Source organism: Acipenser ruthenus, chromosome 24, assembly GCF_902713425.1.
Source record: "Acipenser ruthenus chromosome 24, fAciRut3.2 maternal haplotype, whole genome shotgun sequence".
NCBI lineage: Eukaryota > Metazoa > Chordata > Actinopteri > Acipenseriformes > Acipenseridae > Acipenser > Acipenser ruthenus.
Window position 1 is genome coordinate 23141485 of NC_081212.1, and position 19451 is coordinate 23160935.

The 19451-nt window shown below is 38.9% G+C and overlaps 1 protein-coding gene across 1 annotated transcript in view; it reads right to left on the minus strand.

Moving 5' to 3' along the window:
- Nucleotides 1–1569: 1569 nt before the first annotated feature.
- LOC117963203 (disintegrin and metalloproteinase domain-containing protein 10) overlaps nucleotides 1570–19451 on the minus strand; it is a 65588-nt gene continuing 47706 nt past the window's right edge. Inside the window, exons 5-16 of the mRNA XM_058998774.1 lie at nucleotides 14675–14778; nucleotides 12844–12993; nucleotides 11535–11627; nucleotides 11072–11255; nucleotides 7782–7945; nucleotides 7384–7567; nucleotides 6625–6775; nucleotides 5803–5986; nucleotides 5300–5408; nucleotides 4501–4721; nucleotides 3924–4050; nucleotides 1570–3720 (exon numbers count right to left, since the gene is read on the minus strand). Of these exons, the coding sequence (XP_058854757.1) occupies nucleotides 3623–3720; nucleotides 3924–4050; nucleotides 4501–4721; nucleotides 5300–5408; nucleotides 5803–5986; nucleotides 6625–6775; nucleotides 7384–7567; nucleotides 7782–7945; nucleotides 11072–11255; nucleotides 11535–11627; nucleotides 12844–12993; nucleotides 14675–14778 (1769 nt within the window). The 3' untranslated portion in view covers nucleotides 1570–3622. The remainder of the gene's footprint in view (nucleotides 3721–3923; nucleotides 4051–4500; nucleotides 4722–5299; nucleotides 5409–5802; nucleotides 5987–6624; nucleotides 6776–7383; nucleotides 7568–7781; nucleotides 7946–11071; nucleotides 11256–11534; nucleotides 11628–12843; nucleotides 12994–14674; nucleotides 14779–19451) is intronic.

Consider the following 19451-nt stretch of genomic DNA (forward strand, 5'->3'; position numbering starts at 1 on the left):
CTGGCTACTGCTACACACCCCAAATACAAGTGCATTATTATAGAACCGCTCTGAATCTAGCAATTCTTTGATTCCAGTTAACTTGGATGTTGTCTAGAATGGTGTAAAATGTTTACACAATCTATCCTAATTTTTGTCCTGTTATGCAGCAATGTTATGCAGCAGGAGCAATTTTCAAAGCCTTTTTATGTCATTGGGGTCATTCCTGCTGGTCTTTTAAATGTGATGTTGCTGTTCTAGAGAAATAGGAGACCCAAACCCTTACAATCAGAGTGTGCTACTCAACAACAATTGAAGGAGGATCGAACTCCATCTTCAATGAAATGTTAATGATAAGCTTTAAGAAAAAAAAAAAAAAAAGCTCAGAGTTCTCCTTTAAAGAAATGTTTTTTTTTTTAAAGATATATACCTATATGTATTGCAGTATTAGAAATACTATGCCCAATAAAGTTTTTTTTATTGAAATGTGTACTTTGTTTAATTTAATTAGGATGGTGTAGAACCCCTTAAATAGTAACCCTCTGATGAAGGAAGGGCTCCACCTGACCCTATACAAATAGCTGAACTAAAGTTTGCCCCTCCCATTATTATGTTCTTCAATGCAGGTAAACCTGTCCACTCAACGCAAACCCATACAAAATTAAGATGTAGCATTATACTGCTTCCACTGGGAGAGAACCCAGTCCCTGCATGGACTCATTGGTCACTTGACCAGTTGTGATCGCTGAATCTCCATGTACTGAACTAGCCAAGGAGCCTAAAGGCCAAAGCAGTTCTTTTGAGCTCCCAGGCAAGATTGTGAAGTTAGCAGGAGCAGGATTCAAACCACGCGCGCATGACTCGCTCATCGCTTCAAGCAATGTTGCGTTAACTAGGCGAGCCATGGAGGACAAAAACTGCATCAACACAGTGCACCATAAACTCAACCACTGAAAGCTTGAATTACCTGCTGCTGAACAAATGCCCATCAAAACCATTTTTGATCAAGTCTATTTTATTAATGCATTTCAAGTACTTACATATTCTTTTGCACAATACTTTTTGCAACTTTAGTAAAAATTTCCCAAAGTGAACCAAAAAAAATAAACTGTATAAAACACAGCGGACATTAAAAACCGGACAGTAGTATTAGGTTTTTTTTCTTCGTGATTTTTCAGCTAAACATCACCTACCACATTTCAACTCAAACTGGACAGTTCAGTGCACGTTTCTTTCAGCAAAGACTTTATTCTATAGAGACTAAATAAAAATAAAACCCAGAGGCAGTTCACATCTGCCTGAACTCTACCACAGAAGAATACAAATGACAAAAAAATAAAAAAAGGGTTACAAGTTCTGTAATGTCTCACGCTCAAAAGAGGTTCACTAATGCTGGGGTAAAGAGAAAGTTTTATTATCAACCACAAACCCATTTCAACCTGCACAATCAACAGATACATCTTAAGAATTTAAAAAAAGGATGCTGTGTTTTTCATTTAATCCCAAATACACGTTCATTTGAAATGTTATTTTGTATAAGACTATGTGTCTGGTTTTCATATACAAAATCTGCCTCTTTACAGGTTTAAAAAAAAAAAAGCTATAATTTTCATGTACTGTACACGTTTACAAGGTCTCGCTAGTGTCTGTGAACCAACCTTCTTGGTCTGGATCGCTTAATGATTACATCCATGTAAACTTTTAGAATGTAACTAGTATGAAGCAGTTTTCAAATCTTATAAAATCTACTAGCTTAACAAAATACAGACAATTACTGAGTTTCCTCTTGTCTTAAATTTACAAGCAATGATTTATACAAAAAGGGACAGGGCAGGACACCTCACCCTTCGATCTTGCTGCCTCCCCCCTCCCCCTCTTCCAATGGATGTTATAATAAATGCAAACTGTTACACAGTTTGGTATTTAATCTGGAAACTCAGTTGATAAATTAGAACTGCAAGAGGCTTGTCCAAACGGCTACAGTTGACCGCCTCAGTTCTATCCCTCTCAGACATTATAAATGAATTGCCAGTAACCTTAGACCTGAAGCAAAGACACTGGAGCATGGATTTTAATTGAAACAATATACAGTAGCCTAGAAGGCTGAATCGTCCATGTCGGATTTTCTCATTTTGTTCAGCACTTTCAAGTCTTACAGCTAGTGTGCATTAAGTATATCATTTGTCAAGCTTTCAAAATCAGTTATCTTATTACCACGTGGCACCAGATAATTTGTTTTACCATTAAATGGAGACAATAACATAGCCCAGCAATAGCAGACCCTCGTTCCTCATTAGGTCTGCCTTTATCATTACCCCAAACGTGTTTCTAATAAAGTGGTCTGTTAATTAATTCAGCACACACACTTATTTAAGCTGCTGATCTGGAAACTTTAATAAATTCTGCCTATCCTCTGATAGTTCTCGATCGCAGAGCTGATCATCTGCTGCTTAGTGGTTGTCCATTTTTATAATTGCAAATGCACAGCAATTTGTAAAATAAGCACAAAAAAGAAAATCGAATCACAAAAATAAAAAAAAATGGATTTAAAAAAAAAAAAAAGGAAAAAGAACACACCACTCTCCTCCCACATAATCACATCTGCAACCACTACATTCCTGTAAGGTCAACACAAAACGACTCCATATGAAAATGGTAGCAAACTAGAAGATCTAATATTGAAACAATCTTGCAAGGTGTAATTCAACCATAAAACACAAGCCAGAAGAAACCTATGTGCATCATTCGTCTACAGTTTCCCTCCCCACTCCCCACCCCCCTGCCCAAAGAGGAGTCCCCCCTCCCCCAACACACACAATCTATGCAATGTACATCCTAGCAGCTGCTCAGTTCAGGCAACATAGTACTTTGAAACATTAAAAATCAGCCCAACTTAACATTAGCTAGAAGAAATCACAGCCACTGCAGACATGTTAAGAATTTTCAATCCCACCAAAATCCACCATTTCCTTTGTTATATCCTGAGAGAGTCAATTAAAACAGTAAATTCTTCATTAAAACAGCAGGAAAAAAAGGTGTTTTTTTTTTTTTTATATATAATTACAATGAAAAAAATCTGTATTGCAATTTCTGTTCTGTACAATTGCACGCATGAGTGAGTATGGGTATGCATTAGAAATACAGGCCTGTGTAAAAAGAATGATAATTACATTGGCAAGTAAGTCTCTTTGACTTTGAGGTTGTCTCACTTCCTGGCCTTGAATGGCAGCAAAAAACTTTCACCTGCAGTCATGGTTTGCCTGCAAAAAGGAGGGCATTTCTTTAAAAGAAAAAAATAAACAAAAAAGGGTGAAGCAGGGCAGAACATTATACCAGTCTTAAAAAAAGACTTCGTGCCAATAGGTTATTTAAAAAAAAATTGTCCATTGCTTGAAAGAAAATTAAGACCACATTGTAACGGAAATTAATGATTGTGTTCATCTCGTTCCTCATTGACAGTTAAAGCCATTCAAAAATAAATGCGGTGTGACTTCTGTAGTTTTGCTGGGCCCGAGAGCTGCTATTTTAGATCTTCTTGTTTTGTTGTTGTTGCTGAATTCTGGACAATGACTGTTACAGGTTTTCTTTGGAGAGAAGTTTTCCCACTGTAGGCACTAGGAAGAACCAAGGCAAAAAGCTCCTGTTAGCGTCGCATCTGTCCCATCTGATAGTTCTCTCGTGGCTGCCGCTGGCGTTGGGGCTGGGGGTTGGCATTCTGTGCTCTTCTCCTCTTCAGAGTGCCTGTGGGGGAACAGCCAAATCGGAGAGCGTCAGTCATGAGGTTTGGGGGTTCAACGGAAATTGGGGGGGGTGGGGTGGGAGGGTAAGGCATCTGGCCTCCTCCCCTCCCAAAACCTATTGGCTCATTTAACATGACCCTCACCAACTTGTTACAGTTTTCAAAATCTAATTGAAAAATAGCAATTCAATTAAAGGGCTCTCACCTGGTAGTGGTTTTGGAGGAGGGAGTTTTGGGTTACTGCTAGGGGTGTGGACACTGCAGATCTTAATGAAACCAGCCATCAGCATGATGAGAGCAATCCCCATCAACAGCACTGCCCACCAGTGAGCCTGGAAACAAGCAGCAAGAACTAAACATCACGTAGAAATAAAATTAAACAGACGTGTGTGCATATCCACCCCCCCCCCCCCCCCACCTAAAAACAACGGATCCTGGAGATTATACGATTTCTATAATCCTTCTCTATAACCACTGATACTGCATTGTGTCAAATGTGTAAAACCAAAGTCTCCTTTAAACTACTAAAGATCCCTCATCACCTGCTTTAGAAAGACCATGGCATCCTGTATAAAAATCCCCCCTCCAGCTTCATTTACCCACGAAACACCAGCTACACTGTCCCACCTAAACACGTGACTGATTTATCTGTCGATATGAATGGCAAGCCTAAGATTTGTGTGACGATGGTTGTATCCTAACCAAAAATAAACACATTAGCACATACGGAATGACGCAGCATGGTACGGCTTCATACTGTGAGGTATACAAAAAACACTTACCACAATCCATTCAGCAATGTTCTCATACAGCTCCGGATTAAAGATTGCTTTCTTTAGCCTGGCCAGGGGACCATCGGCGTCCACCAGCCGACACTTCATGAAGACATCGCAGTAACCCTTGAAGTCGTTGCAGGGCGAGCCAGGCTGCAGAGTGATCGTTGTGCCGGAGAAATACTTTGACCACATTTCTGATCCTGTGCTACTGCAAACTCCTTGGTCTGCTATATAAGGAAAGGGAAACCGAAATGAAGAACTAGATTTAGAAAGGGACAGACTTGTGCAGTATCTATCCAAGGCCGTGTATCCAAGTCCATCCATAAAAGACATCCCTGCTTTTTGCAACTGTTCACCGTTTACTAAATTACCACAGGGAGTTCAAAATCAATATTAGACAACTTGACTATGAACAGTATCTGTATTAGGACAGACTAAGGTGGACTGACTTTCAGCAGTGTGTGTAACATATGTAAAAAAATTCACACACACACACACACACACACATTATCACAACTAAATGTTAGAATATTTTATTTTGTTCTGAGAAAAAAAATCAGGCAAACTCATGCCTGTTCATAAAGGTTTTATTGGATTAAACTCAATGGTATTTCTTAGCAACCATGGCAGCGAGATGCCTGGATTAGCTTCTCAAGGACGGAGATACGAAATACTTGGTCATGGACTGCCCTGAATATGCCATTTATGTAAATAAATACACCACTTTGAACATGGGGAATTCTTAGACACCAAACAAGGCAACACTAATCGCTAGATCTATGGTTTTTAAGGGAATATTTCTCACTTTTCTCCTTGCAGCAGACGTGGCACAGTTCTCGGTCATCATTCCCATCCGTACTTGCACATGTGCACTCCTCCAAACCGTACTTCTCACAGATTGAGCCAGCGCATTGCTGCAGGAGAGAGAAGTCAATCAACTACAGGAGACAAAGGGCATCACAAACATAACAAAATCACCTTTTACACCTCGATATTAAATCCAGGTCGAACTTGGTAATGAATCTGGCAAATGAAAAGTTCTTATGGGGTGGAAAACAGGTCTCTCTCTTGTACACTCTATATCATATGTACAGTTAAACTGTGGGGAACTGGGCACTGCACGCCACAGATGCTGGAAATCAGTCATCTTTCCTAAACTAAATGGAAACATACTGCACAGGGAACATTTTGAAAAAAGCTATGTTAACTACTGGTATGTTAAGCAACTGGTAACCCCTTTTTGTTTATGTCCCCTTTTAGCTGAGAATAAAAAATTAAAAAAAAACACAGAAGAATCGTCTCTTGTACCCCATTGATGCAGACTTGTGTTCCCCTGTGGCATGCTGTGAAGTTCGTTTTGGGCGCCGATATCGGACACATAGCCTGCATGCCATTGCACGATCCTTCGCTGGCACAGTCAGACTCTTCTCTACACTTCGCAGCTGTAGATTTGTATGTGCATTCCTTTGTACAGCAGGGACCTTGACTGGGACTGGGGAAAAAATAAAATGCACAACAGCAATTTAGTTTCAATCTAGTTAAGCATCATAACTGTTGGCAATGAAACAACAAATGCCAACAGTTCTATATATGTTTCACAAAGACCAAAGGATTAGGCTTCCTGTTCATGCTGCAGCTGAGCGGACAGATGCAATTTCTCCCAGAGGACACCCGAACAAGTTGTTGCAAAACATTGTACTGTAAAAACCAATACAAGTGATACATCTCAAAAGAGACAGAGCTTCAGTTATGACGTATCTTCACAGCCAGTGCCAGTAACCTTATTATTTTATTCCTACTTGCAAATCATTCTCTCATTGAGATATGTGAACAAATGAAGAATATTTAGGCAATGAAATCCATCCTTAGTATTTGCCTAGATTTCAATTTTGATAGAGCTGTATGCAGATTGGGAACTGCGTTAAGACAGCAGATCACTGAAGCCAGAAGGTAAAGCTAAGGAACAGCTGCAAATAGTTTATTGATCCAGCTGTATGTGCACCAATAATAAAAGAAATCCCCAAATTGATCACCTCTAAAACCATATACAGCACCGCAGTATTAAAAAAGAAACAAAAAAACTCAAATAGCGTTTAAAACTAGAAGTTTTGAACACCTGTTTTAACTTACCTGCACGCTTTGCCTTCTTTCAACTTGCACTTCAGGTTCTCTGGCTGGTTAGCATCATAACAGCATTCATCCTTGCACTGATCACTGTACCCACAGTCGCACTGCTCTCCGTTCTCCACCAATCCATTCCCACAGATGGGCTGACCAGACTCTGGAGGGGGGAAATACAACATCGGCCTTAATGGAGTAACCTTTAAACACGATTATCCGCCCAAAATAAGAGTTACCCCGGAGCCAATGGATGTTTAGGTTTTGCTAAACCTACATTCCGACTGATGCTAAGCAAAGACCTGCACCACTTAAATCCCATTCCACTTCATGGCTGTGGAGAGGTCAAGCAGCTGTTTTAATAATGAGACACAGAATTTTGTGCATTACTTTGCCCTCGTGTCAGATTTAAAGGGGAATCTTTCTCAAATGGACAAGCTGACACTCTGGATGCCAATTCAGAGTTAGACTAGTCCATTCTCACAGAAGTGCAGAAATTATAAAAGGTGTTCAAAAGGGGCTGTTTCCACTGCTGGTTACATTAAAAACACACACTAAATGGAGCTACAATATCCAATTTGAGGTCCAATTGAAAGCAGGTTAGCGTGGGGTTGAACTCCTGGCCTACTTTACCTGCATCCAAGAAAAATAATTCAATTGAAAAGCATGCACCCCCCTCCCTGCACCACCAAATACATTTGGAGCACACAGTTCTTTGTGGATTCTGTCCTGCTTTACTGCGATTCTTTTGTTCTTTATTTGGAAACTTACCAACAAAGCAGCTTCCTCTCTTCTTTTCCAGCACCTGGCTAATGTTGCGGACACTGCAAATGGAAAACTTGTTGTTGTTGAGTTTGTCACCGGAAGTTGCTCTGGCATACATGATGTAATTTCCCTTTTCCTTCAGGCTCTGGCTCTTGGACTCCCCTGGGGTGCATTCTGTTCCAGAATCATGCTACGGGTTCCAAAAGAATCAATGGAATCAATACAGGACATAATGGAAATACGTCAAAAGTGCAAACACACACTCAGAAGAGAACAGTCTGTAATTTACACAAAAACAGCACTGTGGCTGGTAGAAACCTTGTAACAGGTCATGTAAGGGTATTACACAGACTTCACGGTGCACAGTTCAGCCTTGCACAGTCAGACAGAGAGGCTCTACTCACAGGAGAGCCAAAGTTGTGTCCGACTTCATGAGCGAAGGTTATGTGGGAGACCTTTGGTGGCACATGGGAGGCGTAGTTCTGAACGGTGATGATGCCAGTGTTCAGGGACTTCTTCTTGCCATCAGAATACAGCTTGCTCTTCTCACAGATGCCTCCCGAGCTGCCTGTAAAAGAGAAGGGGATATTTATTACTGGATCATTGGGTTCTGGTTTTATCTGCTGAAAAACAAACTTAGGAGGTCCATAAAATATAAGTAAGTATTTCTCCTCCTTCAGCCCTGATGGTGTTAAACTACTGGCAGTAGTCTTTTCTTACTGGCAGCAGAAACTGTACTGGTAATTGGAACCCCCCAAAAGACTGCTGCCTCTAGATTTTCTAGTGGTTCTAAAAAAAAAAAAAAGTGTACAATTAATTTTACGTTTATTTTAGCAAGTTCACTGTGGGAGCATGCTTTCCAAGGTGTGCAGTCTCCAGCATGATGTGCAGTTTGAAAACAATCTCCTTTTCCATCTTCCAGCAAAGACCACACAACTGGTTCATTCAGTCTGCAGACAATGTAATGTCATTTCCAGCTGGTCACTAAATAATCAATTCTGTGAAAAAAGCTGATTGAGTTTTCTTACCATCATTACATTCTTACAGAATACTGTATCACACGAGCATGTTTACTTATAGTAATACTAGTGCCCTAGTGCCTGACAATACACAATTCATTCCAACTAATGGATTTGCTATTGACAAGATCCTCAGCAACTGATGGTTTATATATTAATGAACTGTAATACACAGTCAATTTGTATATAGATTTTGTTTCATGTACAGTATTATGGTGTCTAATGTTAAGGCAAGCTGTAAGTACACTACATTATAATTCCTACTCAACATCAGATAGAGCGTAACAAAAAAGGTGCCAAATAAATTGCTCATTAAAATATCATCCGAACTGCAGAACACACACACACAAATATTAGTCAAGCAAAGAACACAGCCTCTTGCTCTCTGCTTACAGCCTCTTGCTCTCTGCTTCTTGAAATTGACATATAAATTCTGTAGGGCTAATTCAACCTAAAATGCACACCTTAACCTCCAGCCCTTTCTGACATGTCTGCCTTTTCAGATCAAAGCAGCCAAAATGAAATGCCATCCATCTGTAAAGCCTCCAGCACTTACTGCAGTGAGTTTGACAGATTAAAAGGTATGCATTAGTTACTGCAGTTTCAGTGATTCAGTGTTCCATACTGTATTAAAATTAACATGAACACATTCAAGAAGATTTTTACTTCCCCCGAAGAAGCCCATGTTGAAAATATTAGTAATCCTGGAAAATGTCATAGTATTTAAAAAAAAAAAAACACACACACGAGTTTAAACCTATGGTTTGTTTTAATAGACAGAATCAAAACACAAAGGAAAAGCCACTTATACAGTAAACTTGGTGTCTTCAAAAATCGACAAACTCAAAGATTTTTACTATTTCATCATGGGAAGTATCCAATGGCTCTAAAGCAGTGCAGATAAATAATTCAAGTCTTTACACTGTTAGGATGCAGGACAGGGCTCTCTGCTCTCTGTATTAGACTCGGTACTCTCTTTTCTACATTAATGACCTGCATTCAGCTGGCACTGCCGCTGGAATACAAATGGAAGCAGTGGCTACAGTTTTCCATAAGGTTCCAACTCCGAGGAAGCAAATGAACTGCTTGATCAGAACTGCAGCGTCAGGGCGATTACTCATGAAAACATTTCACTTAAACACTCTGAAGACAAGCCCTGTGTGTTTGAGCAAATATCTCAACTCACTCCAGAGACAACCCAGCCCATTCTCACATAGGAAAGTCACCTTGGACAACTGCAGGGTACATAGATCATCATTAGGTCTCATTATGAAACTATTTCAGTGCAAATGGAGGTTACAAAATGATACAGAACACAAGTTTGCTTCCTCAAAGCATCTTGTTTAAAGTCTGGGACTGATTTCTTAAGTCAAAATCTAGAATCAGACATTAGAAAACTAATGCTTGTGAAGAATTGTTATACTAGACCATGTAATGGCCAATATGGAATTGATATCCAAATCTCAAAACCACTTATTATGGAAGGCTATGGGGTTCAAGGCCTGGCTCCAACCCAGCTGTGAACTCAGCAATATCCAAGACAGTGCGGGACACCGGCCACTATAATAAAGCAAACTTTTATATATTTTATATATTCCTTTCACTGTCGGTGTGCTTTTAGTTTTTTTTTACCACTTTAAATTGCAATTGATCAAATCAGCACACATTAGGGCACAGCGAGAACAAATTTAATTACTTGCACTTAAATAATTTAAAACCGTGATGAATTTTAAAAGGGCAGTGTCAAAATCTATACAAAAAAATTAAAGACAGGGACTGGAATATATGAAAGTATTGTATGATTCTCCAATAATAACAGCGTAGGGCTTTTAAGTGGATTACAAGTCCAGGGGGCCCATCACTGGCTCGGACTCATGAGACACATCTCGCTGGCTTTCACTAGGCAAGATTATTGTGCCTCATGATTATTATTTAAATTGCTTAGCCTGGACTGCAGAAATAATTTCAATTTCGGCTGCAGCAGCTTGCATTGAGTTTCAAAACTTTTATCCATTACCTTGGCAGTGCATCAAACTGAGCATATTGCCTTTGCGTTTAGACTTGGCCTTAACCACAGCGTTTTAAATACCTGAAACTGGATGAATTAAATGAGCACATGACCTGCATCCCCCCCCTTGTTAAATGGAAATGTGAAATCAGACAGGTTCCTCCACATAGCCAAAAATCACAACTGGAAAAGCAGTTCCATAGAGTTATAGCCAAAAATTCCCTATAGAATTATCTAATTTTGCTTCATAAATGTCGAATGAAACCTGCTGTATAATGTTACGTTAACATATTGAATTACATACCACTTTGTAGTTTTCGGTACTACTATTATCGCTTCCGGTAGACTTTTGCAATATCATTTTGAAGTTTCTTTGATTACATGATGTTAAATAAATTGTGTTAACTTTTTTTTTTTTTTTTTTTTTTTTATTATAATAAAAACATTTTTTTTAATGAATGTCTCAATCCTAACATTCTAGGTGATGCAAAATTTTAGTTGGTAAAAATGTAAATGTGTGACATGTATACACATGTAAAGACAGATGGGCAGGCATCTCCTTATATTTACAGATTCAGTTACTGTGCTGAAGCAGGTCACAACTGGATACGCGGTTCCTCAAGAGGTATGTAAAACCGCAGTGTGTGACGTATCAATCAGACTTTACCTGCTGGTGCTCCCACCCAGGCCAGTCCAAGAACACCATCGTCAAAGTCTCGATCCGTGAACACGTAGGCCAGGCAGTAATCATCATGGTTCTGTTCGGAGTTCAGCTCCAAAAACTTCTCCACTCCGATGTTAGCAAACCTGAAGGGGTTGGAAGGGTCTCTCTCATCCTGCGTCGTATTGATCTGGGAAAGAAAGGAAATACGGGACCAAAAATATGGACACAAAGTCAACACATTTATACGTGAAATACTGGATTGTGGGGTTGGGGGGGGGGGGGGGGGGGGCATCATAGAAAGGTAAATAAGTGTGCAAAATAAAAATTCTTATCAATATTAATTTATCATTTACCCTAATTGCATGATTATTGATTTGGAAACTGTAGAAAATGTTCAGGCCACTAGCTCTAAAGCTCTCTAGAGAGTAATACTGTATATAATAATCAATAGAAAACAAACACTTACTCGGATTCTCTTCACCATGAAACTGATATTTCGAACTCCCAGGAAATCTGTGCTCTGGTAAATGGAGTCAATCGCTTTAATGTGACTGGAGATCTGCAAATCAGAAAGGAAACACGATTTTCCGAAGTGTAAAATTCTACTGTATTAGTGCATTTCCTCCACAAATGAAATTATACAGGAAGAATCAGATTTTAATTTAAAATGTTATTTTTAAGAATGATGGAAGATTTTTTTTTATAAACTGATATCCCAAGGGTAGCAGTCTCCTCTAGAGCTCATAAATCATTTGTAATACACCACTATGAACCTGGCAAACAGCCTGTACTCAAGGGTTTCAATTAGACAGATCTGCCTGTATCCAGCAAACAGCACTCTTGTAATGGTACAGATAATTGTGACATTCCCCCCACCAATTATGAGCTGTTCATACACGCAGATGTTATTTATAGCAGCTCAGAATCAAGCCTGCTATTGATGCTCAGAACATACTGAAAACACAAAAGATGAACAAACACACAGTTTGACAAGGACTCTTAACCCATTTGGACCCATAGTCCCTAATGGACAAATTTTATAAAAGCATTTTGTGAATTATCGTTACCATAATTTGCAATATATATTAGTGCTGGGATGAACACGGGATTTTCATCTTCGGATATTCGCTAAAATTAAAAATATTCTTTGGATATTCGTTAGTTTTTCAAAAAGTAATAAAAGCCATTATATTGCTCTGAACGCAGGCAGAGACAGCATAGCATCAGAGACAGGGGGCGTGGCCATGGCCCCTGTGTGTGCCTTTATTTACAGCAAGACCTTACAATATGTAACACGTTAAATTAGAAAAATATCCCAAGAGTAAAGAATAAGTTGTGTAGGACTTACTTTACCCCAGTGAATTAGCTACAGAACAAAGGATGCCAAATAGCAGGTCAGGTAATTTAAAAATACATTTCTGATGAGACGGTAAAAAAGTACAAGGTATTTTTGTCATTTGTAGCGAATACGAACATCTCATTTTTGTATCCGAACACATGTCAAAAAATATTTGTTCGAATTTTTGTCCAGTAGCAATATATATTGCTGCAATTCTGCCATTCAGACAGAAGGCCATGGCCAATGTTGAACATTAGCCAGCTGCTGTTCCACAGAAAGTAGAGGGGGGGGGGGGGGGGGGGGGGGGATAAGGAGCTAAAGGGTTAATTAAAAATGTATTTGGAAATATACATGACCAATAAATAAAATATCACAGCAGTAAAATGCGATATTTCATTTCCACTAAGTCAGGGGCTTGGTGGCGTCTCTTGTGTACCTGTGCTATAACGGCTTCCCGCGTGCCGTAGTACTTGAAGAACAGGTGGTCTGTCTGGATGAAGAGCTGGCAGGTGTTCTTAGGGGGTTGGGTTGTTCTGCGTTTCCTCAGTAAGACAGGTCCATCCGCGGGCTCCTCCACTACCGTCTCCTGCGAAGACACGTAAAGGAAGAGGGTTAGCCTTCAGCTTCACCTGGAAATGACAGGTGCATGGGGGCTTCATGATCCCAGAGGGATCGAAACTTAGTACAGACCAAAAACATCAGACCGCCATTGTGAATTCAAATTATATCCATCTATCTATCTATCTAAACACTTGTGTGTTCAGTCATGTGGGATAAGAAAAGAGGAACTATAAACTTTACACCCCCCACTTAGTTTTCATCATCAGGAGGGGTCTCTGAACAAGAAATTCAGATCTTTATATGTAATAAAACCTTCAAAAAACTTTGGATTCAATTTGAATACATTTGTTTGTTAAATTACATAGCTAATTGAGTGCAGGAAAAAACAGTTGTATGGGTAAGCATCAAGGTTACCGAGTGGAAATGCAGAATACAAAACTGGAAGTGTCAAAAGCTGGAAAAATCCAATGCAATACTTTATCTAAATTGGACACGCACACACAAACAGGCAGGGACAGCACTTGTGTATATAAATGACTGACTGCAATACTAAATTAAGGAATACAAACCAAAAAAAAAAATCCTTGTTTTAGGTTTAGTTGGACTTGCCAATTGAACCTCAGATGAATTGTAAAAGAATCTGGTTTGGATTCAGACATTTACTACTTAATGGAGTATAGTATATAAAAAAAATAAAAAAAATAATCTGTGCAATGCATGCATTGCAAACTAGGACAAGTCGACAGGGTTTCAGAAAATAAAACTAATTAAAAAAGTACAAATAAATCTTAAATTGTGGCAATGTTACTCTGTCAGCCATCATGTCCAAAATGACCTAAATGTGAAAGTTTACTGTATAAAACTCCAAAATGCATTAAAGGGCCTCTATATCTGTAAGTGAATGGGCAGGCTTCTAATCTTGTTTTTTGTTTATATGATGAATTGGCTTCAGTTTTTCCAAGCGTTCCAAAACACCATGTTTCCTTGCTTTCATAAATTCATTCACACACACACACACACACACACACACACACAGTCTACCTACAGACTGTAATAATTTCCAGCCTGCTCTGTTTCAAGTTTCAATTCCTGAGGTGAAATTAACATGCTTCTTTGTGTTCTAATTTGGAATCAACTAAACCTAGAGGGAACCAGCAAATCTGAATATTGGCACTTGCTTCAGTTTTAATAACCAAACACGTATTGTAGCGATTGCAGATAACCTCTGGGTCCCTAATTAAATGCCATGCCAACACATTTCAAAGAATGGACACGAATGCAATTCTAAATCATTACTTGTATTCACCTATGGGTGTTGGGTTATTTATTTGCTTTCTAGGTCTAGATTTGAACTCACGACAGGAAAGGAAAGCGAATAAATTACCCATGAAGAATGTGTAACCCAGAGAGACTAGCAGTTTGCATTAATATGTGTGTATTGTTGTCTGGCCAGGATTTTTGATTGATGACTACAGCACAGCAGGCATTTGAATGCAACGAATGCTGATGCTACCACTGATGCTACCATTTCAAAATGTCCAAATTACAGAGTTTGAATATTGAATCTAAAATGCCTACATCAGTTGTTATTATAGCTAGTTTATTAAGGTTTGGACACAAGCAGCAGAACTGACTAGAAATAATTTAGTGTTCAATAAAATTAAAATAAATTCTAGCCAGCATCCGCCACCTTTCCGATTACTTACCTTTGGATTCTCTTCCAGAGTCCCTGAAGACTGATACTTCTTCATCCTGTCAAACACAGAGTGATCAGCGCAGCCTCCCTGTGCTCCATACTTGTGTGGGTACTCTAGAAGGAATAGCAAGAGATACGACGGGGTTATTTCTTGGAGTTTGAGTCCGACTACCTGTTGGCTCCTTTCTTTCTGCCACACTCATAATGCATAAAAGTCGGACTGCAGTGAGAGTTCAGTAGTGGAAAAAGAAAAAGTCTTAAAGCCAATAAAACTACTTTTTTGGACCAGTAGAACTACAAATAGGTGCGAAGACAATTTTTTTTATTGACTAATGCTACTATAGTGTCAAAACATTATATATTACACAAGATTCAGTGCCCCTAAACTTCTTTTACTGATAATGATAGAGGAGTTATGGCTTGATAATGCTGATATACAGTATCTCCCAAAAGAATTCTGCAAGGATCCTGTTTATCAGAAGTGTTCACAGGAGTTTCCTGACTAATTGTTTTCTTCTCCAGAAGTAGAAGAAATCATCAGGATTTGGACATTGAGGGTTATGGACAGACTCTCCACAGATTAAGAACTTAACCATGTAGCATCACAGCAGTCCACTTCAATATGCGTCTCACTGCTTTATGGGCATTGATTGTACAGCAGTGCAAAGCTCACTTAAACATATTACTGGTGATAAACGATAAAAAGTGCTATAGGCTTAAGTTATTAATTTAATTGTAAAAAAAAATACTATATTAAAAACATAAAATTTGCATCCAAAAGGATTAAACTCAGAACATACAGCATCACCAAAAGAATTACATTTTTTTTTTTTTTTTTTTTTTGCATTTGTCCCTATAGCTTTTTAACATTTCAACATTTCCTTGGAATAGGCTTAAGAACTTTTCAGAAGCAGCAGCATTGGCTGAAAATCTTGGCTATATATATATATATATATATATATATATATATATATATATATATAAAATAAAATACTCAATAAATCCTAAACATTTGTGTAAATGTGCATACCTTCCAGTGAAATGGATGTTAAGTACAAGATGAGAGAACTCATTATCCGCTGGCACAAAAAAAGCCACTAACAACATGGCGGAACTGACAGCACTAATTTCTCTAATCTTTGCAGAGCAGCCTTACTGCAAATCTGTTTTCTGTTCACTGCATTCAGAACATCAACCAATCTTAAAACAGATTGAATTCAAAAGAAAAGGGTGACTGATGACTGCATCTTTATACAGTCTGAGATTCAACTCTGAATGGACCATGCGCTACACAAGATCCATCAACAGAGTACAGCGGACTTGGTCAGCCGTTAAAAAACACTTTTAAAAGTACATGCAGTGCTTTTTATTTACTGATCTTTCTAACACAAGCGGGTAATGACAAAACTACTAATTTCCACATTGTTCTGAACTCCTCCGAGCAGCAATTTATCGCTTCTCATCTTCCAATGCCACTAACGCACTAATCTTACAGGGCACAGTGACCAACAGCTTATTGGAGGCAAGAATGATCACATGGTGTCTGCCATCATCAGTACACAACATAGCATTCAAAAAGGTCAAAACAATATTCCCATGAACTGTACATAGTCTCACTTTGTGAATTTTAAACTTCTATTTTACATTTCTCAGGCAGCAGACACATCTGTAACATCCCCAGTTCCTCCCCTGCCACAACTTCCAAGTCAAACTGAAATGCTCCCTTTTGCAGCAACATAGTGATTGTGTTAGCCAGGCACATATTTCAAAGGAGAGGATATCTTTTTTTTTTTTTGTACAAACGTATATTGAATTCTACATGAGACACTAGAGTATGTGCTGATCACATCCCAGACATCCCTATAGCAGAAATGTTCTTACAGTAAATGGCAGTGTGCTGATCCATACTTGGCTAAGCACTGGGTTATAATTGGGTTTGAGAGCCTTTATAAAATCAGCGAGGGATCTCAGTTCAATACTGTACTACTAGATCTGTTTGCACTTTGCGCAAACATGATGCATTTTAGTTTTGTTATCATTTGTATTTTTACAAGATAAGGTATCCAGCCGATTCCCAGTTCCAGGTAACTTGATTGTTTGTTCGCTCACATTAGTGTGTAACTGAGACGCATCACTTCAGGCTTTCTGTAGCTACAGCTGAAGAGAAGCTGGAGATAATATCAACATTATTCCCACTCCCCTGGGTGATTATAAAAATAATCAACCTGTTCGGTGAATCAGAAGCTATTAAACAACAAGCCAAGGCAAGGGAGGCAGCAAAGCATCCAGCATACTAACACTCATGGGGCATTTTTTCTAATCTGTGAATGACAACATTATTCATTACATATACAGGTGGGGTATCAATCTACACAACACACACGTTGTTAACAGGCAAGTCATAGCAACATTACTGAAACCCTTTCATCTGCCAATAAGTGTACAGAATCTGTATCTCACCCAGTTAAGAATGCCCTCCCCCTCCCCCATTACGTAGTTCTGTGGCTCAACAGTTTAACAATATAGACGTGTTATCAGCCAGCTGTGCCATTTTCAAGGCTGCCATGTCTAGCTCTGCAATGTCAGTGTCTCCAGCACAGACTCCAACCTAAATCAAAAAGGGGACCTTACCTCCAGAGAAACATTCTATACTGTATCAATGTATTCTGGCATTCTAATTGGCCACCTAAAGCCCTTGTGTCCTACTGAAGTAATTATAAAAATGCCTGAGTGTGGTGTACAGTACTGCCACCAAGGCAGTGTGATGTACAGCTTGCAACTACTGGGCAAAATGAGACACACCAACATGGCAGACAATAAGAGTCCTTCAGGCAAACATGTCAAAATACCTTTGTCGATAGCATGCTGATCTGCTGGCTCCGATATCAGGCTTATTATATTGAAATTCACACACTATGCAAACATGGGGAGGATTATAAATTTAAGTTTGTGTTTGCCAAACACCAAAATGTAAACTTTCATTAATCCAAAAACATCAGTAATTGGTGAATTTGATTCAAACCAAGCATCTGGACAGATACAAATGATGCAACAGCCTCCCTTCCAATGGATAGTGGTGGATGAGAGACCTTTCACTAAACTGCCGTTTGGCACTGGAAACGAGACAGGATTGTTAGTAAATATGCAAGGATATTTAGGAAAAAAAAATGTATTCTTAGTGGGGGAAAAAAACCTCGACCCAGAAACAATACTTAAACACGTGAATCCAAATGCTGTCCGTCTTCCAAACTGTAGCTATTTAGAGTGATTCAATCATGAGCAATCAGAATCTCAGATCTGAGCAGGAATGAGCTAGTGACTCAGATCACCAAAAACGATGTTCCCAGAAATAAAATGCCTGAAGGGTGTGTAAATCACATGAATCTCATTAGCAACATTATATTCCAACAATGCGTGTTGAAATAAAACAACACAGACACACACTAGTAACTTCCAGATTTCCAGGCAGAATACTGCATTAACGGACAAATAGGAAAGCTGCACAGCCCCATTACTTAGAGGGGCAGTGGAATACAGTACACTCATATCTGCAGAGAGTCTTACACAGTACAGTACTGATTAGAATTAAGTTCCTTTGTTGTGCTGCAACCTCAGTTAGAAAGTTCAAAATGTTAAAAGCTCAGATGAAGGATTTAAGAATAAAATCACTGAAAAAGTCTAAATTCATTTAATTGTAAATTGACTGCGTTTCCAAGGAGATTAAAATGCCAAGTGCTCTACTACCCCCATGATCCCAAATGTATATAATATAGCTCACTTGTAGTGATTTCTAGGTAAACACAGCCATCTGGCTGCACTATTCCAAGGAAGCTTATATATTCAGAAATCCATCAAGTTAATGAAAAACAAAATGCTATGGTATAAAAGAAAAACCACAGCATTAAATAAAGAATCCTAAAGCTTACAGCAAGACACACTTTTACAAGCACATATCTTCAAAGCTGAAGTTAGCTTTGAGATAGTGTTTTGCCAAGTTGAAATTTAATATATTAGCATTTGCAGACAAACTTGCAATTCCTTGTAAAAATAAAATATTCTAGGGTAGGCGAGCCATGCAGAGGAGTTCTCTAAATGTCATGCAGCTCTGCCACCCATACAGAGATCACAGCCACCCAAACAAAAGCCAAGCCAGCACCAATACCCTTAACCCCTTGTGACAAGAGTGTCCTGAAACCAAGAAACAATAAAAGTGATGTAAGGAAGATTACGCTTCAAAGGAAGTTGTACACTGCTGACTTTTCTGTGTTCAACTGAGGGGTTAAACTCCCAATAGAATGAGGACACGCGCTATTGAAAGGGTTATTTTGTTCTTGCGTACTTCAGAATACTTCATAATTTACAGACGGATTTGGGAGCCTTCAAACTCTAAAAGCACAGTTTTAAAAGCGTTTGCGTTCTGCAATTGTATTACAGGTTTCCATTCACCTCCTACCAGGTATAGACTTTTAATAACATTCTGAAGGAGCTACACCAACAGCAGAGTACAAATGCTTTACTCCCGAGAAGAGTCTTCATCTAATGCTGAATAAAAATTTGACTTGTGCTTGTAGACAATAGAAAGCTAATTTCACTAAATTTTGAACTCCTGAAAACAGTACCCCCACCCCTTATTCATGGGAACAGGCCTTCAACTTAAGCCCAGAAACAAATCAGCAGGATTCCCTGTTTTATTGGCAAAATCAAATGCAGAGCCTGGTAAAGCTGGCTTTCAAACAGAGAGCAATCCTTAAAATCAATTACTGTAGCTAATTCACATCAAGCGCTTT